The sequence below is a fragment of the Mesocricetus auratus genome, unplaced genomic scaffold (genome assembly GCF_017639785.1).
Source record: "Mesocricetus auratus isolate SY011 unplaced genomic scaffold, BCM_Maur_2.0 Super-Scaffold_100676, whole genome shotgun sequence".
NCBI lineage: Eukaryota > Metazoa > Chordata > Mammalia > Rodentia > Cricetidae > Mesocricetus > Mesocricetus auratus.
In genome coordinates this window covers 14,414,764-14,440,493 of record NW_024429266.1, presented here as the reverse complement: position 1 = coordinate 14,440,493, position 25,730 = coordinate 14,414,764, and the positions used below count along the sequence as shown (strand labels likewise).

Here is a 25,730-nt window from a genome sequence, read left to right as displayed (position 1 = left end):
AGGGCAAGGCAGGAAACTGCACACAGAACGATCCAATTTATCATGTTAACACACGAAAACCTAAGGAGAGAGCTTCCTGAACAGTGCAGAACTTGGTAAGGTTTTCTATAAGCATCAAGATTAAAGCCAAATGCCAATCAAAACATGAAATGGCACATATCATCATCCAAGCTGGTCAAATGTGTTAGAGTTCCTGCTTTTCTTTTCTTGGAAAGCACGTAGTCAAAGCTGATATTGTAAAATGTTCTTCTTGTGCTATTAATAAATATAAATGCTCAGGTCAATAAATACTCATAAAAGGGGGGAAAAGTATAACTACCAAAGAGGATTTTCTTCTATATTGTATACAGAGTTAATAAAATTATAAAACGTTTCAATGTACAAAATATCTATCTACAGAATTACAGAGAAACTATGTCCAATAAAATGGCCTAGAAACAATACAGACTCATGCTGGGGGGTTCCTGAATAATTCATGTTTTAATACATAATATGTCCAGGCTATAGAATTCAGATATCAAAAAACAGCCTTATCCCCATGCAAATTCTACTTCAATTGCCTTTATTTTTACATGGACTCTGCAGCAGCAGCAATGCAAACCACTTGGTAAGAAAAATACAGCATCTTCCAACATACCACACCCACGGTGCCTAGAGGAAAGGGAGGGAGAACACAATTGATCTCTTCCAAAGAAACAGCGAGAAAGGGCATTTTAAAATCTACTGCTTTTCCCATAATGATCTTTTCCTGCCAGAAAGAGAAATACTAGCAAATATTCTTATTTCTGTCGCTCTGGATTTTGCTCCTGTGGTTTATATCCCTTTGCAATTAGAGCCCTACCACAGAACTCACATGACAGGGAGTGCAGTGTGGAGGATTCAGGGAAGCAGGAACTCTGAGATGAGAAAGCCAGGCTAGAGCTCTGATCCCCACACACATTGCCTCACCTGCAAAGGGCGTAACAACCGCAGGAACCCAGAGGGCTGCTGGAGGAGACGACTGTGGCTTCCGACGTGGAACACTCTGTGGCATGATAAAATACTAAAAATAGAACTTCAGAGGGCAGCACTGGGTATCCTGAGGCCAATCCTTCAACTGCCCCTTCACCAACAGCCCACACCACATCTAATACCCATTGCCTTCCTGGAATAAAATGGGCCAAAGCACTGGAACTACAAACGACTCCACATATTGCTAGTGCGTAACTCATAAATTCTGTTTATAATCAAGATACCTGAAGTGAGAGTGTGCAGCTGCTTTGGCAAGTCACAGTCATTCAAGCACAGAGAATCTCTGAAGTTGAAATTCTTCACTGTGGAAACAACTAATCTAGATGTCAAGATGTCCGTTGGAATAATACTATTACATCAAATACTCTTCATCTCTCACAGAGATGATTTTCAATACAAGGAAAAAGATGGATGACGAGCTGGTGTGACTTTAGTTGAGCAAGTTTGTGTTCCCGCACTTTAATTCAGCGGGTAGGTCCTGCACTAGTCAGAATCAAGGAACAAAGAGTGTCTCAGAGCAGAACATAATGAACTCAGCTTTCTGCACAGCACCTGATGCATCATGGGAGAGAGGGGGCAAGTTACGAGGTGGATAATTTCTTTGATCTTTCAGCTGAATACTATCTTACTCTGGCATGCTGCACGAAGGAAAGAGGAAAGCACAAATATGTATTCTTGAGGTTCACAGGCTCCTTGAGAATCCGGGGAAAGAAAGGCACACAGCTGAAGAAATGCAGTCACCAAAGTCTGCAGCAGAAAACACCGTTGGTGACTGATTTTACAAAGCAAAAGACCAGCCCTAGTGGTGGATCTGAGTGAAGCCTTGAGCTGAAACTTTAGTGGGAAGCAAAACTTCAGAAGACAAGGAAAGTAAAAAGCCCGTGCCCCCCCCCAGATGTACCTCATCAATGTGACAACTTCACAAACCTCACGGGAACACCACTTATCATCTGGCCCTCCTGTATACTGATACAACCCATCCCAGCATCCCCACTCTGATCTGCAATGAAACCCTCCCAGGGACAGGCAGCTTCAGGTCATACCAGGACAGTTTAATTCATCCTTGGAACATGAAACTTTTAAAAAGACTTTCAGCTAGTGTGGTTGAGAATGATGTGGCCTTCTGGCTTTTCTTAAGCATGCTTCAGAGACCAGTACTTAACTGTGATATGTCCCTTAGAGCATGCAACACTGAGCAATGAACATAAATGTTTTAATGAAAATATATCTTTGAACCTCTACTTGTAGATGTAGGGAGATGGCCTTTGACCTTGATCAGAACATATTTTTTTTTAAATCTGGCTTAGAAACAAAGTTACCTCTTTATTTTGTTAATGTATCAAATCACATTATTTTCCACATCAAGTGGCAACAAATGATTTCTAATCTCAAAAATATAACTCTTCTCTTGCTTATTATAAAATGCAATGGTGCAATTTATGACAATCTTTGCCACTATTAACATCACACCTCTAAAATACATTTGTGAGGAAATGCTCTTCTCAAATGTAATAGAAATACACAAATCACAATGTAGTCTGAGGGCAATAATAAAAATTTTAAAAATCTAAAGAATCAAACAAAAAATTTTTGAACCTGGGGCTGGAGAGAGGCTCAGTGGGTAAAAGCACATGCTATAAAAATATGAGTTCAGACTCCCCAGCACCCACATAAAGGCCTGGTATACCAGGGTCTGTAACCCAGTATACAGGGAGGCAGACTTCCAGTGAGGCCAGCCTCTGTAGGCCAATCTGGGAACTAGTGAGAAACTCTGTTTCCAAAAATTAAGGTAGAGAAGAGACACAGGAAGCAATTCATTATCAATCTCTGGTCCGCACATGCATGTGTACCAACCAATAGCACACACAAACTCACATGCACACACAAATTTTGAACCTAACATATGCAACCTAGATATTTCTAATATTAACATAAAATTATATCTTTATACTTTGCATCAGGAAAAATAACAAAATATAATACCTTTAGCTTTAAAAAATATAAACACATCCAAAAATGGGAATATACACCAGTAATCCTAGCAAGCGGGAGAAAGCAACATGAAGCGAAAGTTCCAGGACAGGCTGAGCTACGATGCAAAACCTTGTCTGATAAAAACAAAATAAACAGGGTTGGTGAGGTAGCTCTGTCTACAAAAGCAGTAGCATACAACCCCAGTGACTTGAGTTCACTCCCCAGAACCCACAGTAGAAGACAACCAATAAAGCTGTACTGTGAGGTGGCGCATGTAAGACTCCCCATCTCTCATTCAGCCTCCCGCCCCACTCTCTGATAATCACTGTTCAGAATAATAATGATCATTTTAAAAATAACCTGGACATGGTGGTGCATGCTTTGGAAGGCAGAGAAAGGTGGAACCCTGTGAGTTCTAGGCAGTCTACATAGCAAGTTCTAAGCCAGCCAGGACCATGTGCTGAGAACCTATTTCTCTCTCTCTGTGTGTGTGTGTGTGTGTGTGTGTGTGTGTGTGTGTGTGTGTGTGTGTAAACACAGAATATATTTTAAATACACAAGACATTAATAAATATGTATTTTCTCTATTTTTAATAAGCATATATTTTTCTATTTGACAAATTTCTTTCTGTTTTTAGTAACACAACTGCATCTCTATAGTATTTATAATTAAAAATTTTTAATTATTGAATTAAATTACCTTAGAGTTAAAAGTAAAGGCAAACCAGTTATTTGTCTATATACATGTGCTTGTAAATAGAACTGGAAACCAGAACTAATAAAACTAAATTGTTAGGAAATGTAAAACTTTTCCTACTTTTTTTTTTAATTAAAGACTTTTCTGACAGTCATTCTGTTTCCTAGTATGGCTTACAAAGAAGATTTATAGATTGCCACATAATGGCCCACGGGCCAAATCTGGCCCACCATCTGCTCTAATATAGGCTGCAAGTGAAAATCATGCTAAAAGAAGAACATTCTAGGATATTCAAAATATACGGAAACTGATATTTTGTGTTCACAAACAATGTTTCATTAGTGCACAGCTATGTCCTTCCCTAACTCATGGCCCTGGCTTTTGCCTATGATAGCAAAATCAAGTTGATAGCTTGTGAGGTAATGCACATGTTAATGAAGAACATTTTGCCGTTTTGGTTTACAGATTTCAAAATATCAGAATGACTGGGTGTGGTGGAATACACCTGTAATCCCAGTATTTGGGAATCTGGCACAGTAGAATCAAGAGGTTGGATAAATAAATGTCATTGATGAAAAATTGGAATTTTCTTGTCAGTTTAAAACAGTTTATTTTTTGAAAACCTGCCTCAGAGACAGACTACACGCACAAATTCATCTGCAATGACAGTCATGTATGTGCATCTTACAGAAAGGCTTCCCAAGCCCTAAGGTAATTAATCCAGCAAGTCTTCATTTCCTGAGATAGTAGTCTCTGTATCACACTGACCTGGCAGCTAATTTACTAAACTGCATAAATTGTGCCATGATATTAAAGATGGCCTTCTGTCTAGTGTATACCTATAGACTGAATTTACTGTTTTTAAATATTTATTAAAATAATACCCACAAAACAGAAGACACCTAACTGTTCTGTATTAGTTTATTTGGCTAACATTAAACAGGAAAGTTGTTAGGGATTCCAATTAAATGCAGTTCCTGAATCCTGGTCACATCTCATAGTGACATGGTATCCTAAGAAGAAAGATTTGCCACTAAACAAAAGGGTTTAGCAGTGACAGTAACCTCTCCTGTTTCACAACCACTGTATTGCCATCTTCAAAAGCTCGTCTTTCTCTGACTTAACGGCAAGTTAGACATTCAAACAAATAAGTTAAAGGCTTGGCAAACAGTCACTCCATACATTTAACCAAAACAACAGACCTAAATGCTGAGAGAGACGTCAGTAATTATCCTTCCCACCTTCAGAACCTAGAAGGCACCTGGTCTTTAGCCATGATAAACATATACCCATCACAGGTTATTTACACATAAATGAAGAGAAATATTAACCAAATGGCTAAAACTGAAGAACATGATAAATAAATAGCATCATTAAAATTCAAGGAATGATTTGTGTTGTCTTCAAAGCCCAAGTGTCCAACAAACATCACTTTCCATGAAGGGCTGATGCGCATCTTTGAGAATAAATGTCTCTTGAATCTACTTGGGGACTCAATCTATTATAATAAAGAAAAAACATATAAATCATGAGTGTATCACCGGTTCATAATTAGAATGCGAGGATCACTGTGCAGTTAAGTATCTTGGCTGTTTGCCTGCTTTACTTAAGACAGCAGAGAAGGAAGATCCCAACAACAAAGACTTCCAGCAGCTGTTCTAAGCACGCTGCGATGTCTCTTGCAGCAGTTACCACCGAACACATAGGTATGTGCACCGGGTGCCTGGAGGTTAGCAGTCCTGGCGCGTCCACCGGCTCGCAGTATTAAATATTTAATAGCACATTTCCCTTTAATGGAACCCAGGCCCATCTGATCAGTCACTGGAATCATCTAGTAATGCAGTCAGTTACGCTGCGGCCATCTCATATCCACTTTGTAATTAGATAATCCATCACTTTATTAATTCAAAAAATCGCCTTCCTTACTACTTTATAGCATGCTGCAGTGGCGAAAGCCAATTGAGCTCATCAACAAAAAGGCACTAAAATTTAGTCTGATGTGAACTTGAAGCCCTCAAGTGGCAAACGTGCACACACTTATGACCTTGCCAAACAGAAAGAGGCAGTAATATTCCGCCCACAAATTAGACAACCGACAGCACTGGCGTCATACAGCACCAGATTATCTAGCACAGGCAGCTAGCACAAATCAAATGAAAGTGCTAGACTGAAACTCAAGTATATCAAAATAAGTTTTACTCTTTCTTTTTACTGACATTCAGTATCCCAGAGAATTAAAAAAAAGAAAAAATTTATAAAAGAAAGGATTAATTAAAGTTTTTTCTCTCAGTCAACTCTTTACTAACATTATGGGTTAGATTATAGTACAAGCCAGCTGAATGCACTGCAAATGCAGCTGAATGCATTAAAAATTACATTTTATTAAGTTAAAAATTACATTTAAGAAGGCATATGTGCCTTAAACCAAAAAGAAAAATGGGATGAGGAGAATTATTATTTTGTTTGAAAGAAAAAGGGATGGAACATTCTCAAATAGATGTGGAATTTCTAATCAAAAACACTATGCCAACAGTACAACACTGTGAAATTAAACTGTGCTGCAGAACTCTGGGAACACTAACAAAGACAAATAATGTCAGGAAGGTCATTATTATTCTGCTGCTTCCAATTAAATGTCCATTTCTAAGATATTCTCTGAAACTTGTTCAGTTTCTACTTTATTGCTCTGATCTTATTGTGTTTCTAATCAGTCAGAATTCATATTTAGAAAAGTACGGAACCCCATAATAACCCCTAAACAAATATCTTCTATACATTTATTACACAAACCTCAAAGCTGTTTGCTAAAACTGTGTCGAGCCTATTCATAAATATATCTAATAATTATGATGAATGGAAATATTGAATGTTGCAGTCCATTTCAGAAAACTATGATAATGAAACACTTGTAATTTGGCTTTTTCCTCTTCAAGTACAACTATGAGACAGAACTCATTCATCACCTACGTTTTACATGACCTACAGAAAACACTCAGGAGTCAAGTGAGCTGTTACGATAGAGACGGAAGTGAATTTTTACCACAATAGCTGTGGGCTGAAATAAAAATAGCTTACAAGGGCAGAGATACTATTTTCTGTCTGCAAAACTACTTCTCATCAAGACAGGTAATTCATGGAATCTCAAGAGACACCAGCACTGAACACAACAGTGAGCAACTGTCTGAAACTGGTTTACAACCAGTCTCGGCCTGTGCTCAAGGCTGGATGACAGCACTGGGAGACATAAAACGCTGACATTTTATACTCAAATACCAATAATACAGGGACAGAGCAACAGTAGTAGACATTCATAGTATGTGCCAGATACTCTGCCAAGCAACTTACAGTTAGTCCTCATTTTATCCACAAGGAGATGACACTATTATTCCTATGCACACATGAACACACACACACACACACACACACACACACACACACATTTTCTTAAAGCAAGAAAGTGAAATTCTCCTATCTGTGATTCTTTATCTGTGTGCACAGAAAAACAAATACAGATCAAGAGAATTTTACTTCTTGCTTTGAGAAAACAACTTAACTGTCATACCACACAGCATCCATTTAAATCTGTCCTCTCAGGGTTGCAGAGATATCTCAGTGGTTAAGAGCACTGTCTGCTCTTCCAGAGGACCCAGGTTTGAGTCTCAGCACGTAAAGGTAGTTCACAACAGTCTGTGACTTCAGTTCCAAGGGATCCAACACTCTCTTTGGCCTGTGTGGACACAGCACACATGCTGCATTTAACTATGTGAAAACAAGACTCAAACACATAAAATAATAAAATGCATTTTTAAATAAGTAAATAAATCGGTGATCTCACTAGCTGTACTTTTCTGACCTTGTAAGTTAATAACTATAATTAGTATATACTTTTTTCTGCATTTGTAGCAAATGTTTAGGACTCAACCTGAAGACTTTATTAGAGCAGTCTTTATTAATCCTTCCTAGATGAATCCATCTCAAAACCTAACTAAACGTGTCGTGGTTTGTGGGGGAAGAGTGTAGGGAGGAAGCAAAGGGAGAGCTAGACCCTTATCTTTAATGAGTACATGAATAATGGCCCCCTCTAGGCTCTCACTGACCTCTCTAGCTACCCCCTGCCCCTCAGCTACCTCTGTTATTGTCAGAGGCAGTTACCACCTGCCTCCCTTCCTAGGATTTCATAGTTTTATGGCCCAAAGAATATATACATTAAGTTTAAGAAGATACAACTACTACACAATCAAAGCATTCATGAATGGCTCCTGCATCTTCCTTTAACCCACCAGATCTCATAGCATCAGCTCTTCTGTGGGAATTCTGGAGGCCGGTGATGTTGTTCAAACTCTGACAGGAAGAACCACACAACTGAGCCTATCCTCCACACACTGCCCTTCTCAGCCTTCTCCTGTGAATGTCCCAGTGGGTAGCCAATCAGAGCACTACACTCCCCACCAGCCTTTCAAGACCACCGAGTACAATCTGCCAGCACATCTTCTCAAACTCAGGTCAATTTCTAATCCTCAGTGAAAGGCCTCCTTGACATCTGCACTTGGTGTGAGCGGAGGGGGATTCATTCCCATATAATCTCGTGGTGCTCAACTTTACAACCCAGCAACAAGTTCATCAGGATAAAGCACATGGGAGTCACATGCCAGTTGCTGTCCATGTGTGCACTTATGTGGGGTTAAAAAGAGCAAAACCAGTGCAGGTGCTAAGAAGCCCTTGTGACTGTGACCCACAAAATACCTATGCAGCAAGGTCTCTAGCATGTAGGGGGAAACTGTGTCAAGCAAAAAACTACAGTTTTAGAAGCATTCTAAGAACCTGGTCTAATAGAGAGGAAGTTATTCTTCCACCAGAAACTCCAGAGGGTTCCACCATCCACCAGTGGGTTCAACATCTAAATCCACCAGAGGAGAAAGCTTTGAGGGATTAGCCACAATGTCACTGTGTCCTCCAACCGGGCCAGCATAAATAAGCAGGATTCCCTCCTGCCGAAATATACTGTGGACACTTGGTAACAAAGACCAAGGATGAGACAAAAGTGTATGGAGTCTAATGCAGACATATAACATAAATGAATATAAAACAAAGAGACCAAACACAACCCAGAACACATGATGTTTTTATTGAGACCAGGTAAAACCCCATTTCAAAGACCAAGGAGGATAAATGCACATAGAAGTTCCGTGGATTGACTGATTGCACGTGGCATGCAGAAGCAGACTACTACAGGGCGTAAACTGTAGTGCCACCCACTTGCTCCCTCTGCTAAACTGTAAAACGATAATGAAATGGGTATGGGGTGGAAGAGTGGAAAAGGTTCTCTGCCCAATGCCTTCCACCCACTTCCAGTGTGCTGCAGGAGACACGTGCACTCCTATCAGGCTCCTATCAGCAGCACCTCTCTGTGTCTTACAGGGCACTAATTAGCTTGATTAAGATCATTTTCCTGAGAAAGGAAAGCAAGACAGCGATCTCTCCTACAGATGAATTTATGAGCAGAAACAAAACCACAAGTAACAAGATATTAACTGACAACACTTTGGCAAAGATGTCCAGGAACCACGAGTGAATTAGCTGCTTTCCTCTGACTTTCACTAAAGTACATTGCAAGCCAAGTTACATATCTGAGCCCAATTGGTCTCCAAAATCTCAATGACATACATGTTTTTCATTGTGTTCATTGTGTGGTGTGTATTCTTCTGCGGCTCCTTGGGAACCACTCACCTTGGTTTTTTGACTCTTTCACTGAGACCTGGGACTTGCTACCAGGACAACACTGCGGGCCAGGGAGTCCCACGGACCCACTTGTCATCATTCCTTGTGCACTAGGATTGCAAGTGTGCACCCCCACAGCCTTCACATGGGTGCTGTGGTTGGAAGTCAACAGCTTGTGTGGTCAGCACTCTTCCACCTGAGCCCTCTCCCCAGTCCAAATGTTCCACTTTTACAGCAAGCACAACTACAAGGATATGGCTTATTATTGAAATTTTGTCCAAAAAATTTACCCACTTTCATTACAATTCCAGAACATTACTCATACATAACATGGCAAGAGTTCCAAAGATAAACATCATTAAAAATGCTTAACTAGACATGCGGTGGTGGCGTTTGAGGCCAGCCTGGTCTACAGAGTAAGTTCCAGGACAGGATCCAAAGCTATAGAGAAACCCTGCCCCGAAAAGCAAAAAAAAAAAAAAAAAAAAAAAAAGTTTAACTATAAACAACAGGAACAAGGCATCAACTCATGTTTTAGATTTAGCAATATTTTGAAGACATCTGACATGAATATTAATCATAATTATGCTTGTTATGGAAGATTTTTCAACAGCAGAAATGACAGCACAGAGCAGTCACACTGTCAGTGTGAGAGACAAAGCACCGGCCACCGTCAGACATAGGCTACATTTTCAGTGTTTAAGACAAAGAAGCTGTGTCCACGACACCTACGGAACTAGCAGAGGCTGTAATTTTCCAAGAACATATGAAATAAACAAGCATGGAGTAACCACTATATTTCAAATCAACTTTAAAGTATAGGTAAACCAGAATATAATGCTAAGATTGCATTATCAAAAAACCAGGGGACATACTTTAAAGAATAAAATAAAAATAATTTTGAGGGGAAAAACTAGAATAAATCTCTAGCAATCAAAATAATCACATTTAAATTCTTGCCAAGTAGGTAATTTTGAAAGCATTCTTTAAAATAACCGGGGGCTGTTATGAAATGTGTGTTTTACAAATTTAAAGGTAAGTGTCGAAGTCATCTTCCCATGTAAAACGTGACAAACATTAAAAACGAATGGGCAAAGACAGCAGACCCAGAGCAGTGTGGGGAGTGTTGGGCATGCGCCATCCCCCACCCACCGCTGCATCCTTGCTGCCTGGGCCAAAGCAAACTTGCAGACTCATTTTCAAACAGAACACTTCATGTAACTCCTACTCACAGAGAGCAGAAGAAACGCTAAGTAAATCTGTTTTCTATCTCTAACCTCAGATTTCACTAATCTGATCTTTAAATTATTTTAAGTCAGAAACCGATATGCTTTCATATTATTTAAAAGTCAGTTAATCAGAATAGATTCCAACAGTTTTTTTTTTCCAACTTGGCTAAAGCAACCAACATTAAAAGTAAGCCCAACACTAAAACGAAATCCTTCAGTAGACAGTCATGGGGTAGATTTGCTGTGTTCTTTTGAGAAAACAGAGCGGACTCTCTAGAGAGGATGTTGACAGTATTAGCAACGAATAACCTCCAAGCAAAATTACTAGTAAAACAGAAAAGTAACACCCCTTTTGGTCCAGGCAATACTGAATGAATTCTTTCATTCCGTGCTCATTTAGATGGGGAGTGATACAAGGCATTAACAGTCACCAGTGTCCCACTAAGGTTCTAGACATGCTTACAAATGACAAGAGAGTGAAGGGTAAATGACTGACTTACAGCACCTGCAGAGATGAACCTTCAAACTTACTTTTGCAAAGGCTTCAAGAAGATCAAAAGACGGCGGCAGTTGGGAAGCATCCTGTATCTCTTCTCTCGTGAAATGCTGAAATGTCAGGGCAAGCTGCCTCAGGCCCTCTTTCTTATCTTCCGTGAGTTTGTTAATATCTTTTTCGTAAAGAAAATAAATACTATAATCACCAAGTGAACTTCATGGATAAGTTTCAGATGTTTAAGGCTGGCTATTAAATATTTCCTGACATGCAATCTATCCTGACAACTGTAAATCATGGTACATATTATGTTCATTAAATGCTGTCCAACTGTATCCACAAACTAGATCATGGAGCTACCAATTAAATAAATAAATGAGTGAGTAGATGAGTAATAACGTAAATGGACAGACAAATAAATAAGATGTACACACAGGTTTTGAAAGTACACTAAGCCCAAATCAGCTGCACACTACTAGATCTCTTACATCATGGTGAACACATGTACCAACATAAATCCTGATTAAGCCAGTGAATTTAAACTGACTTTTCCCCATAATAATTCACAAGTAGGTCACCACTGGCTCATAAACAGTATTATCTGAAAGGTTCAAAAGGCAGAAAATTAGATATTTAAAGTTCATATGAAGTTTAAACAACTTAAATTTGTCAGACAAAATGAGTATCCTAACAAGAACTTGGATGGCCTGAAGGAATCTCAACCTTGAGTTATTTCCAGGTTGGACAAACAGAGACAGACAGGCCTGGAGGCTGTGCTTCTTCTCCTTATGTTTGGGTCAAAGAGAAAGATTCCAGACGTAAGGAAAGAGCTAAAACTGGTACTAATTCTATAATGTTTCAGGGCATAAAACTGGCATAAAAATTACTAAGATTTTGTTTTATACATTAATAGCAAACTTGATGACAAAAGAAACAAAGCAATGTGGATCACACCTGTGACCCCAAAATGAAACATACAGGGAGAAATTTAACCAAAGAAGTGAAAGCCCTCTACAATTATAAAACTCTGGTTAAAGACATTGAAGAAGATAGTTATTGTAAGGACGGAAGGAGGGAGGGAGGGAGGGAGGGAGGGAGCGAGGGACATAGGGAAGGAGGAACATAGGGAGGGAGGGAGGGACATAGGGAAGGAGGGCAGGCAGACATTAAACATTAGAGAAGACAACCCCTTTTAATGACTTAGAACAATTAAATTGTTACAATGCCCATACTCCCTCAAGTGATGTACAGACCCAATGCAATTCCTAGAGAATAACAATGGCATCTTTCACAGGAACAAGGGCAATAATCAGAAAGCCAAAGCAACCCTGAATGAAAAAGCTAGAGATGTGACAATATCTCATCTGAAAAAACATTCTACAAGTCTGTTATCACCAACGAGTATGCCATGGACATAATAACACACATACCCAACACTGAGCCAGAGCAGAGAGGCCAGAAATTGATATATGCTCACACAACAAAGTTGCTGCAAATGCACATTAAAGGTAAAGACAGTGGCTTCAATAAATTGTGCCAGGAAAGTAGGTATTCATGTATAGAAGAACAAAACTAGGACCCTATCTCTCTTCATACACAAAAGCAATATTAAATGTATCAAAAACATAAATATATGATCCCAAATCATAAAACTATTAAAGAAAAAACACAAAGGAAAGTGTACTGACTAAGCACAAAGTTTTTGGACATAACTACAAAATAAACAAAAATTAGAAAATAAGATCCAATCAGCAACAATGAAAATACCTGTACAAAGAATACAATCATGATTGTACAACAAAGAGACAGCCAACATAACAGACAAAAAACCTGCAAGTGATTCACAATGTCTAGACTATATAAGGAAGTCAAAATAACTCAATAGTGGGGAGAGGAGAGAGGGTGGGGGAGGAGCTGGGAAGAGGATAGGGAGGAGAAACTTTGATGGGGAAGTAAAAAACAAAAAATAAATAAGTAAACAAACAACAGCGGTGACAAATATAACTCAATAGCCATTTGAAATGATGATGAAGATCCCATTTAAAGGGAAATACATGCTCTGGACAGATATTCCTCAAAAGAAGATAACAAATGGTGACCAGGTGCATGACAAAATACTCCACAGAAAATGTGAGCTAAAACGATGAGACATCATCTCGCTCCAGCTAGAATGATTATTATCCAAAAGCATAAAGCAATAAATCTTAGCACAGATGCAGAAACACAGGCACTCCTACACAATGGCACGTAGTCATTGTGCAAAACAGTATTGTGCCAACAAGATGTCTGCCATCCGAATTTACTGCAACACTAGGTACAGAGCTCAAAACAAGGAATCAGGATGAATGGATGAAGAAAATACAGCAAAATACTACTCAGACATTTTTTTAAAAAATAGTGAAAGCCTGGAACAAAACTGGAGAACACAGTGTTAAGTGAAATCAGCCAGGCATGGGAAGACAAATGTCTGGCTTCCATTCTGTTGCTCTGATAAAATACTGACAAGAAGCAACCTGGGAGAAGAAACACTTTATCTGGTTTACAGCTCCAGGTCAGTCACTGAGGGATGTCCGGGCAGAAACTCAGGGCCCAAACTCGAAGCAAAGGCCACAGACGCACGGGGCTTGCTGCCGCTCTCTGGCTCACGCACAGGCTCCCGCTTCCCTAGTTGTTTCATACAGTCAGGGCCACTTGCTCAAGGAATAGGTAGGGCTCTGCTACATGCACTACTAATCGAAACGATCCCTCACAGACATCACACCAACCAGATCTAAGCAATTCTCATCTGCGGCTTCTCCTCTCAGGTGACTCCAGGCTGTTTCAAGGTGACAATTAAGCTAGCCAGGACAGAGTGGATCAAACAAAACAGTGGTCACTGGATGTGAGACAGGACAGGGGGGAATGGAGTGAAGAGAGGTTGGACACTGGGTACCAAAATGCAGCTAGCTAGGGGGAGTTGATGCTGCTATTCTGTAGCATGCAGGCTTAAGTCCTTGTCAGACAAAAATAATCAGTGGGTCCCCAACACAAAAACATGACACACTTCTGACAGAAAACACCCATGGTTCTGATATGATCATTATTTATTGTATATTTATGCTGAATTACTCTACAAAAATGTTTCAACTTTTGAAAGGTTCCAAATACATTAAAAAGGATATATTTTTTGAAATGTTAGTGCTAACTACCTGATTTTATTGTTATATATTATATGCATATACTGGACCCCATAAGTTTGTTTAGAGATTTTATGTGTCAATTACATTTTTCTAAAAAAAAGCACATAAAGTGAGATTTTTCTAAAGCCAGTATGACCTCCTTGAACATTAGTTTAAATTATAATACCATATTTAAATAATATGTCATTATGAATGGCATATTGAGGCTAAGAGTACACCACCACAGTAATAACATCTGAGCATCTCACCAAAGGCAATGCAATGGTTTGCTACTAAACAGGGCTAATGTTAATAGTCAAAATCACTGTGAATGGTGTTAATTATCCAGCAGTACTACAAAGGAAAATGACTAATTAGTTCTCTATTAAAACTTGAAAAGACACATCACACTGAACTAGCACTCTTCCTCATATCAGGTTTACATATTTTCGTCAAATTATTTGTCCAACAGAATAATTAACCCATGATTTCTTAAATAATAACTTATTACCCCTGGCACTTAAGCTGCTAGAACTGTAAATCTAGAGACCACCTTCTCATTCATCTCTAACCAGAAGTGGCAAACTGTGTAACAAGCGCAGTCTGTGAGTTCCAGCTAGTTTGAGACTGGAACCACTTACATTCTCGGTGAAGAGGACCTGTGACTGTACAAAGCAAAATAAACCTGACTGTACACGACACCTACACCTGGGAAGCCCTACGGCATCCACCATGGTAGTTCAGGAAAAGAATGTTCAACAACGTCACAGAGCCTAAGTCGTCGTCTGTACCTGCAGCTTTTCTTAGCATCTAGCAGAAGGATGACACAAAGGGATTCCCTAGGACGACACTCTTTACTGCAGCACTCTTCGCTAACATGGAGAGGAAGCCAGGGGGAGAGAAGGGGATAGAGGGGGGGGGGACACAGAGGACAAATGATGTCACTTAGACTAATAGCTATGTTACTAACAACTGAGTGAGAGCCTTCAATTCTGCTCACAAGGAAATCGTGAGTTCTCCCTTGTATGGCAAAGGGTCATGGGTTGGATTAACAGACTCAAAAGATCACAGCTTCAATTCTTAAAACTAGCGGTGCATAACTGGAGACCTTAGAAGCTAAAGCCTGAACCTCTGAGGAGAACAGAGAAAGGGGGCAGATGGGCAGGGAGAGTGAGAGAGTGAAGTTCAGCTGACAAGTGACAGATTTAGTTTTAAGATACAAATGAATAATCACTTACTGGACTCCAGATCATAAAACGTGTAAAGTTTCTCCGACTCTGAGGGTTTTTCATCCATCTGGGAAGGAAAAGGAGAAGACACAAGGTTAGCGCTCCAGTATATAAATAAGTATATTTGACCACACTTGGATAATTTGATGAAATTGTTTGTTTGCTTGTTTTGAGACATGATGTACCACTATATTACTAAGAACCTCTGGCTATCCTGGAAGTTAGTCAGTAAAACAAGCTGGCCTAGAACACAGAGCAATCCACCTACCTCTACCTCCTGAGTGCTGAAATTAAAGGCGTACACCACCATACCCAGATTCAATGAAATTTTTAAAACATTATATTATAACCATTTAAAACATTTATTTATCCATTCGTTCTTCAGCTCTTTTTTTCCCTTTTTTGGAATTACTTAGTAACAACTTTAAAATACAGCTTTAAACTTCACCTAACCAGTTTTATCTCCAAATAAAATCTCTTACAAGAAGTTCCCACACTTTCACATTCTCAAAGGCCTCTACAAAAGTTGAGGGTGGAGAAAGGGGAAATAAGAAAACGAAGGAACCCAATTAGAACCTGCAATAATCAGAGACATTTATGTCACAGGCTATCTGAACAATCTAGATGTGTTTGCAGAGCAGGATTTCAGACTGCTTTATGTCAAGGAAAACAACTGCAGAAATCACAAATCCTGGCAGTCCAAAAGAAAAGAAATAAGATTTTGTCTATTTAATATGTTATTATCTAATTATATTCTTACTTGAAAAGACAATAAAAGCATGCAGTGTGTTCACAGAAAAAAGTTACATAAAAAACATAGTAAGTATTAAATGCTAACATCTGTTACCTCAAAACTCTATTAGAAAGAGATTACAAATCTCTATAGACAGGAGCTGTACACCTCATGGTCCTCAAGTCAATGACATGAGTTTCTCATCTTAACACACTGCCTGAGATATCCCACCAACACCTTAACATGAATTCAGCCTCAGCCTTAAATATGACTAGGAACAGCAATTGCTTTTATCAAATTAAATCCAGTCTTCTCTCTTGAACTGTATACTCACGAGTTTCACGATGACTCTGGCCAGAAGTCTCACAGAGTCAGGGGGATATCTGGGCTTGCAGCTTTTAAGACATTTGCATTCCCGCTTGTGGTCTGGCCAACCTTTTTTCTGTGAAGACAAGAGTAGGAAAGGGTATGGAAGACAAAAGTTAACTTTCATTTAAGCCAGTTCTGAACACTGAGAATCATCAACCTTAATTTAATTTCAGAAGCCTAAATATAACTGCAAAATATAAAATTCATTGTGTAATACTGAGAATGATCCAGAATTTAGTCTTTGTCAGGTAGGTACCAGATGAAGGCACCAACACCTCGGCTTCACCTTGTCCTCCATTTCCCCCTGGTCATTACCAGGCTGGGAGATTCCATAGTAAGAGCCAGTGGGTCTTTGTTAATACTCAATATTTAGTTATATATAAGATAGATTTAATGAATATATCACTCGGAGAATGAACAATTGCACCATCCCTGGGTAAAGGAAGAAATTAAAAAAAAGAAATCAAAGACTTCCTGGAATTCAATGAGAATGAAGACACAACATACCCAAACTTATTGGACACTCTGAAAGCAGTGCTGAGAGGAAAGTTCATAGCACTGAGTGCCCACATGAAGAAACTGGAGAACAGTCATACTAGAGAATTAATAGCACAGCTGAATGTTCTAGAAGAGAAAGAAGCAAACTCACCCAGGAGGAGAAGATACCAGGAAATAATCAAATTGAGGGCTGAAATCAATCAAGTAGAAACCAGTAAAACATTGAAAAGAACCAATGAAACAAAGAGTTGGTTCTTTGAGAAAATCAACAAAATAGACAAACCTCTGTCCAAATTAACCAAAATACAGAGAGAGGGCATGCTAATTAACAAAACCAGAAATGAAAAAGGGGGCATAACGTACAATGAGGAAATCCAGAGAATCATCAGGGCATACTTTGAAAATCTGTACTCCACAAAATTTGAAAATTTAAAGGAAATGGACAATTTCCTGGATAGATATCACTTGCCAAAACTAAATCAAGAGCAGATAAATGATCTAAACAGACCTTTAACCCCTAATGAAATAGAAGCAGTCATCAAAAGTCTCCCAAACGGCCGGGCGTTGGTGGCGCACGCCTTTAATCCCAGCACTCGGGAGGCAGAGGCAGGCGGATCTCTGTGAGTTCGAGGCCAGCCTGGTCTACAAAGTGAGTTCCAGGACAGCCTCCAAAGCCACAGAGAAACCCTGTCTCAAAAAAAAAGTCTCCCAAACAAAAAAAGCCCAGGCCCAGATGGCTTCAGTGCAGAATTCTACCAGAAATTCAAAGAAGAGCTAATTCCAATACTCCTCAAAGTATTCCACACAATAGAAGCAGGAGGCTCACTGCCAAACTCTTTTTACGAGACTACAATTACCTTGATACCCAAGCCACACGAAGACACAACTAAGAAAGAGAACTACAGACCAATTTCCCTCATGAATATTGATGCAAAAATACTCAATAAAATACTAACAAACCGGATTCAAGAACACATCAGAAAAATCATCCACTATGATCAAGTAGGCTTCATCCCAGGAATGCAGGGTTGGTTCAACATTAGAAAATCTATCAATGTAATCCACCATATAAACAAACTGCGTAAGAAAAACCACATGATCATGAAACTAGATGCTGAAAAAGCCTTTGACAAAATCCACCACCCTTTCATGATAAAGGTCCTAGAGAGATCAGGGATAACAGGAACATACCTGAATATAATAAAAGCAATATATAGTAAACCAACAGCTAACATCAAACTAAATGGAAAGAAACTCAATGCAATTCCTCTAAAATCAGGAACAAGACAAGGCTGCCCACTCTCTCCATATCTCTTCAATATTGTACTTGAAGTTCTAGCTACAGCAATAAGACAACAAAAGGAGATCAAATAGGAAAAGAAGAAGTCAAGCTTTCACTATTTGCAGATGATATGATAGTTTACATAAGTGACCCAAAAAAACTCCGCAAGGTTACTCCTAGAGCTGATAAACACCTTCAGCAATGTGGCAGGATACAAGGTAAACTCAAAAAAAATCAGTGGCCCTATTATATACAGATGATGAAGTGACTGAGAAAGAAATCAGAGAAACATCACCCTTTACGATAGCCAAAAACAGCATCTGGGGATAATGTTAACCAAGGAAATGAAAGACCTGTATATCAAGAACTTTGAGTCTTTAAAGAAAGAAATCAAAGAGGATACCAGAAAATGGAAAGATCTCCCATGCTCTTGGATTGGTAGGATCAACATAATAAAAATGGCAATCTTGCCAAAAGCAGTCTACAGATTCAATGCAATCCCTATCAAAATTCCGGCACACTTCTTTGCAGACCTTGAAAGAACAATAATCAACTTTATATGGAAAAACAAAAGGTCCAGGATAGCCAAAACAACACTATACAATAAAGGAACTTCAGGAGGCATCACCATCCCTGACTTCAAGCTCTATTATAGAGCTATAGTCCTGAAAACAGCACGGTATTGGCACAAAAATAGGCAGGTAGACCAATGGAACTGAATTGAAAACCCTGATTTTAACCCACACACCTATGAACACTTGATTTTTGACAAAGAAGCTAGAACTATACAATGGAAAAAAGAAAGCATCTTCAACAAATGGTGCTGGCATAACTGGGTACTGGTATGCAGAAGACTGCAGATAGATCCACGTTTATCGCCTTGTACAAAACTTAAGTCCAAATGGATCAAAAATCTCAACATAAATTCGACCACACTGAAACTTTTGGAAGATAAAGTGGGAGATACTCTTCAACGAGTTGGTACAGGAGACCACTTCCTGAACATAACACCAGTGGCACAGACACTGAGATCGACAATTAACAAATGGGACCTCCTGAAACTAAAAAGCTTCTGTAAGGCAAAGGACACAGTCAACAAGACAAAAAGGCAGTCCACAGAATAGGAAAAGATATTCACTAACCCCATATCTAACAGAGGGCTAGTCTCCAAAATTTATGAAGAACTCAAAAAGTACATCTCCAAAACACCAAAGGATCCAATTAAAAGGTGGCGTACAGAACTATATAATAGAGAATTCTCAATAGAGGAGGCTAAAATGGCCAAGAGACACTTAAGAAAGTGCTCAATATCCTTAGCCATCAGGGAAATGCAAATCAAAACAACTTTGAGATACCATCTTACTCCTGTCAGAATGGCTAAAATCAAAAACACCAATGACAGTTTATGCTGGAGAGGATGTGGAGAGAGGGGAACACTCCTCCACTGCTGGTGGGAGTGCCAACTCGTACAGCCACTTTGGAAATCAGTATGGAGATTCCTCAGGAAAATGGGAATCAATCTACCACAAGACCCAGAGTTCCACTCTTAGGCATATATCCAAAAGAGGCAAATTCATACAAGGGCATCTGCTCCACTATGTTCATAGCAGCATTATTTGTAATAGCCAGAACCTGGAAGCAACCTAGATGCCCCTCAACTGAAGAGTGGATAGAGAAAATGTGGTACATTTACACAATGGAGTACTACTCAGCAGAAAAAAAAAAAAAACAATGGAATCTTGAAATTTGCAGGTAAATGGATAGCACTGGAAGAAACCAGAGTGAGGTAACCCAGTCATAAAAAGACAAACATGGTATGTACTCACTCATATATGGATTTTAGACATGGATCAGGATAGTGCCAGTCTGCACTTCCACTGACAGAGTCTGGGAAACAGGAAAGAACCTAAGAGATATGAATGCTACCCAAGAGAAGAGGATTGAGACAAGATCCTCTGAATGGATGGGGAACACGGCAAGGGGTAAGGGGGAGTGGGAGCTGGGAAGAAGCGAGGGGGAGAAGAGGAAGAGAGAGTAGGTCATGTGGGAACAGGAAGGTTGAGTGGGGGGGTAGAATAGGGGGAAGAGGGAGTCATAGGTTAGAAGACAGATCAGGCACCAGTGTGACCTCTAGTGATCTAAAGGGATGACACCAATTGGCAAGCTAAGCAATAGTGGAGAGACCACCTCGAATGCCCATGCCTGATAATGAACTTGATGTCTATAACCATCCGGGAGCCTTCATCCTGTGACTGATGAAAGCAGAGGCAAACACTCACAGTAATCACTGAACTGAACCCAAGGAACCCAGTGACAGAGAGAAGAGCGATGAGCAAATTGGCAAAGAATGGGCTGGCAAAACCAGCAGAGACAGCTGATCCGAACAGCGGAGAGCTCTTGGACCCCAGACCAACAGCTGGGAGGCCAGCATGGGACCGATCCAGACCCCCGAATGTGAGAGTCAGTGAGGAGGCCTGGGTAACCTATAGAGCCCTGAGCAGTGGATCAGTGTTTATCCCTCGAATACTAACAGACATCGTGTGTCCATAACACAAAGAGGGATGCTCTCTCAGCCTTGACTCTTAGGGGGAGTGCCTGGACCCTACCCTGAGTGAAATGACAGACTCTAGATATCCCCTATGTAGGATATCCCCTATTTGGAAGGAATTGGCAACAGGGTGGGAGGCTGGGGGGCGGGGAGGTGGGTGCGGGAAGAGGGGAGGGAGAGGGAACTGGGATTGGCATGTAAAACAAGATATTTAAAATTAGAATAATAAAAAAATCTTAAACAAAGAAAAAAGAAAAAAAAGATAGTCTTAATGAAAATATCACTCGGACAGTGGTGGTGCATGCCTAAGTCAGTGGATCTCTGTAAGTTCAAGGCCAGCCTGGTCTACAGAGTGATTTCAAGGACAGCCAGGACTACACAAAGAAACCCTGTCTCAAAACACTAAAACCAACACTCCCTAAAAAATGAACAGACTCACAAATAAAAGTATTACTCATCACTAGAAAATAAAACAAATGGCTAAGGGAAATCAAAACAGGGAAACCAACATTCTGAGTTTCCACTTTGCTGTAAAAAAAGCCAGGCATATCCGGAGGGCTAACAGATGCAAAACTATAAAGACTGTAGCTCTCAAAGGAATGGAGCCAACCCATAATATGCAGTTTGCTAAAGACTGTACAAGGTCATACTTATGTCCTCACTTCATTATAACAGAGCCTTTCGTATTTGAAAAAGCATGTAGCTGGGAAGATAAATTTTCTGATCAGCACATTTGTAGAATTAACTATGTGATGAGGTTGGAGAGAACAGTGTGGGGGTCACATACCTAGATGTGAGTGTACTAAAGAGAAGGATTCTATCCTTGAGGAGAGGGCAATAGAGCAATAATCTCGTATGTTCTATCACTTACATACTCGATGCCCCACACAGTCTTACTTCATGAAAATTATACATCTGACCTTTAAGCCTTTGGCTACAAAAGATGTCCTGTGTCAGCCTGGCCAGCAACCTAGAAACCTAGGTCTGGGAAATGCTATTTACAAGTCTATCAACTCCACTCACAGTTGCTGGCTTTGACTATGATGACACTGTTTAATGCTCTTCCTTACAGTACTTATACCTCACTCACATCTAAGCGGGACCACACTGGTTCCATGTACAGCAGTGTGAGAGGAGCTGGGCACACAGCTCAGTGACAGAGCACATAAGGCTCTGGTTCAAACCCTAAAGAAGAAAAAGACAGCCAAGCATGATGTGTCTGTAATCCAGGCACTCGGGAGGCTGAGGAAGAAGGATTAGGATTCAAGGCCATCCTCGACTACATAATGAGTTGAAGTCAACTTGCACTGCATGAAACCCTATCTCTTAAAAAAGAAAATGAAAGTTGCAAAAGGAATAGGTCCTAACAGAGGAAACATAAAATGCTAAAAATCACTGGTAGAATTGAGTAAAGTCCTCTGACATCCACTTAGCATTCAAGAATGTGCTCAATACATGCCTAAGCAATTAACAGAAGATATTGCATTTAATTTTCTCAGTAATCCAGATACTAGAAATTATGCTAACATTAGACGGAGAAAGTAAGGCTCATGATTTTGGATTTAAAACAAACTTCCCAAATATAAACAAGGATAGTAAACCCCTTGGCATGCTTGAGGTAAACACTAAGCGACTGCCATGTTTGTAAATTTATTTAAGTTGCTTTATAAGCAAGGCAGAAACAGAACATAATGACTTCCATAACTTTCATCTGGTAGAAAGGAAGACATATGTTACTAAATATTAAATCACAAGAGGAATGTATTCCAAGAAGGCTGATCACCATACTGGACAGTGTTTTTGACAGTGATTACATTTACAACTCTAATGGCCTTTCGGGCAGCTACATAACACCAGTGCTTACCTGAGGGCACAGTATTAAAATCTAACTTGGTAGAACAAAAGCCTGTTGAACAGGAAGAAGTACTGACCTAGCAACTGCCAGTCACCAAGATGTACAAGGTGTTTAAAAAGTTTACTGTTTTGCTGTCAAATAAGTTGGAAAAACACAAAAACCATACACACCCTGCTCAGCAAACTATATTAGCCTATTAAAAATTACAATGCAAAGAATGTACAAATGATGTAACACAGCTTGGAGATGTGGGTTGGTATACACTAAGATGTAGTAAGGTCCTTACTTCCATCTGGTCTTCGAATGAGGGTAGGCTAGGCAGACCAAGGCAGAGTTTATCATTCTGACAAGAAACTAGAGTGCTGATATCTTTAAACACTGAGTTAATATGCTATATTCATAGATCAGTGCCCAGCCCAATCATCATCAGAGAGGCTTCATCCAGCATCTGATGGGAGCAAATGCAGAGACCCACAGTCAAACATTAGGATGAGCTCAGGGAACCCTACCAAAGACGGGGAGCAAAGATTGTAGGAGCCAGAGAAGTAAAGGAAACCCTGAGAACACGGTCCACACAATCAACTAAACAGCGCTCATCGGGGCTCACAGAGATAGGAGCAACAAAGACAAAGTGTTTAGCTCCTGCCACTCACCAACAGTTATCTGCAACTCACCAACAGTTATCTGCCACTCACCAACAGTTATCTGTGGGCAAAACTCAAAACAGGTAAGACGCTGCTCAATCTGCAGACACGAAGAGACCTGAAAGCTTTCATTCAACCTAAGAGTACTTGGTAGCAAATGAATGATAGGTCCTCCTCTGTGCTTGAAAAGGCCCAAAGTAGAGTCACAGGTCCCCAGAGGCGTGAATACCCACAAAGCTGGAAGCTAGGAAAACAAATTGCAGGCTGTCTCACACTGGTCAAATTCCTGCCTAAAAACCTCTAGAGAGCTCAGTAGAGTCAGTGACAGCATGCAGCAGTCTTCTCGCTGTAATGTTCACTGCATGAACACCCAAACAGTCAGAGCCCCTTCCTAGTGGTAGGAAGGTAGGGCCAAAACGAAGAAGGAATGAGGTCAGGAAGGGCCACAGGGCTCCAAGTTATCAGAAAATGAAAGAGGGCTAAGTTGTTACCTCTATGGAAATCACGGTATCTTGGTTAACCAAAATCCATACAATATGAGGCAATAACAACACTAGGGCCCCAGAGTAAGCCATTATCATCTAGTAAGTGTTCAGAAAACTACGACCTGAAAGTAAAATCTCTGCAGCCACATTTTTTTGGAAAGTTATACTACAATATAGTCACATTCGATAACTGTATTCTCTTTGTGCTACCAGAGTCAAAAAGTTATTTACAACTCATAAGGCCAAGAAAAATTTACCATACAGCCCTTTACAGAAAAAAAAAGTTAAACCATCTACAGAAAGACCGTGTCAATACTGTGAGAGACACAAAATAAATTATTCCCTCCCATGGATTTCTATGCATAGCAGAAATCTCCATGCTAGGTTAACCAAAATATCAACAGCAGGTTTATGAGGACTTAGCAGAAAGTGCATTTTATTTCCCTGACACCGGTAATTGTAGCATCTGTAATTCCCAAAATCACCAGAGGCTAGGCCTCATTAGAAAGTTCATTCTGGCCATCAGGGGTATCACAGCTGTGTCTGGGACAGGCTGTCCTGCAGTGAGAAAACTCTAAATGAATGTCTGTGTAGTTGACAGAGAATGGAACTAAAACATGGTGGGGGTGGGGAGTAGTCAAAAGCCTAAATTACTGAAGTTTCTTAAACCATATCTCTATTGGGTTTTTTAGTCTTTTTGTTTTGGTTTGGTTTGGTTTTTGAGTTTTGGAGACAGGGTTTCTCTGCAATGCTTTGGAGCCTGTCCTGGAACTCACTCTGTAGACCAAGCTGGTCTAGACTCAAAGAGATCCACCTGCCTCTGCCTCCCGAGTGCTGGGATTAAAGGCGTGCACCACCAACACCCAGGTAAGCCATCTCCCTATTACTGGTATGATTTAGAGCAAGCAATGGAGGGTTAAGATGAAAGATCAAGTTTAATATGATGCTAAGACTGCCCAGACCACTGCCACAGTCTTCTATTTGGTCCTACTCTTACCCTGACAGGTGCTGTCCCTAAATAGAGGACATGGTGGCATACACCTGTAATCCAAGCACTCTGAAGGCTATTTGCAGGAAGATCTTGGAGTTAAGCTATTTTGGGATATCTGAATTTGAAGCCAGTGTGAGCCACACTGTAAGACCCAACTTCAAAACACTAAAAGGCAAAGGGAAGAAGAGACAATGGAATAGTTCCAACAAATGTTTGGTTAAAGACCTAAAACAGTCAGGAAAATAACAAAGACAAAAACGGGAAAACAACAAGAAAGAGGGCCTAGGCCCTCCCCCAAATGATGTGACCAACTTTGATGGTCCCCTGTGTAGGGCTTCATTATCCTTGGGGAGTGAGTGAGGATGTGGGTTGGGGGGGGTCGGTGGGGAGCATGGGAGAATGGAAGGGTGAGGGAATAGTGAGATTGATATGTAAATAAGAGTGTTTCTAAAATAAAAAAAAACAGGAAAAGAAACAGAAAGCAGTAACAGATATGATGGATATTAATAACAGGAATCATTCTGAGTGCCATTAGTCTCGACGCACAGTTAAAAGAGACAGTCAGGATGGATTAAAAATAAAACTGCAATTCCTATCAGTCTGAGGCCTGAAACACAGCTATTCCTGAAATAATCAAAAGGGTTAGCTTTCTTCATTACATCCATTGAGTATGGTGTTCCAGAAAATAACTGATAAAATCACCCTGTGAAATGCTTACTGATGAAGAATTAGTTCCCCACCATAAAAATAAATCATTTGATAACTACGCACGAAATACAGGCCCCAAATATGATTCGTGTATGAGAAGAGATACAT

The 25,730-nt window shown here is 40.0% G+C and overlaps 1 protein-coding gene across 3 annotated transcripts in view; it reads right to left on the bottom strand.

The window, feature by feature from the left end:
* Nucleotides 1–25,730, bottom strand: part of Smyd3 (SET and MYND domain containing 3) — a 522,482-nt gene that overhangs the window by 406,216 nt on the left and 90,536 nt on the right. For all 3 annotated transcript variants that reach the window (XM_040738398.1, XM_040738397.1, XM_040738399.1), the window contains exons 3-5: nt 16,577–16,684; nt 15,519–15,576; nt 11,161–11,297 (exon numbers count right to left, since the gene is read on the bottom strand). In XM_040738398.1, the coding sequence (XP_040594332.1) occupies nt 11,161–11,297; nt 15,519–15,576; nt 16,577–16,684 (303 nt within the window). The remainder of the gene's footprint in view (nt 1–11,160; nt 11,298–15,518; nt 15,577–16,576; nt 16,685–25,730) is intronic.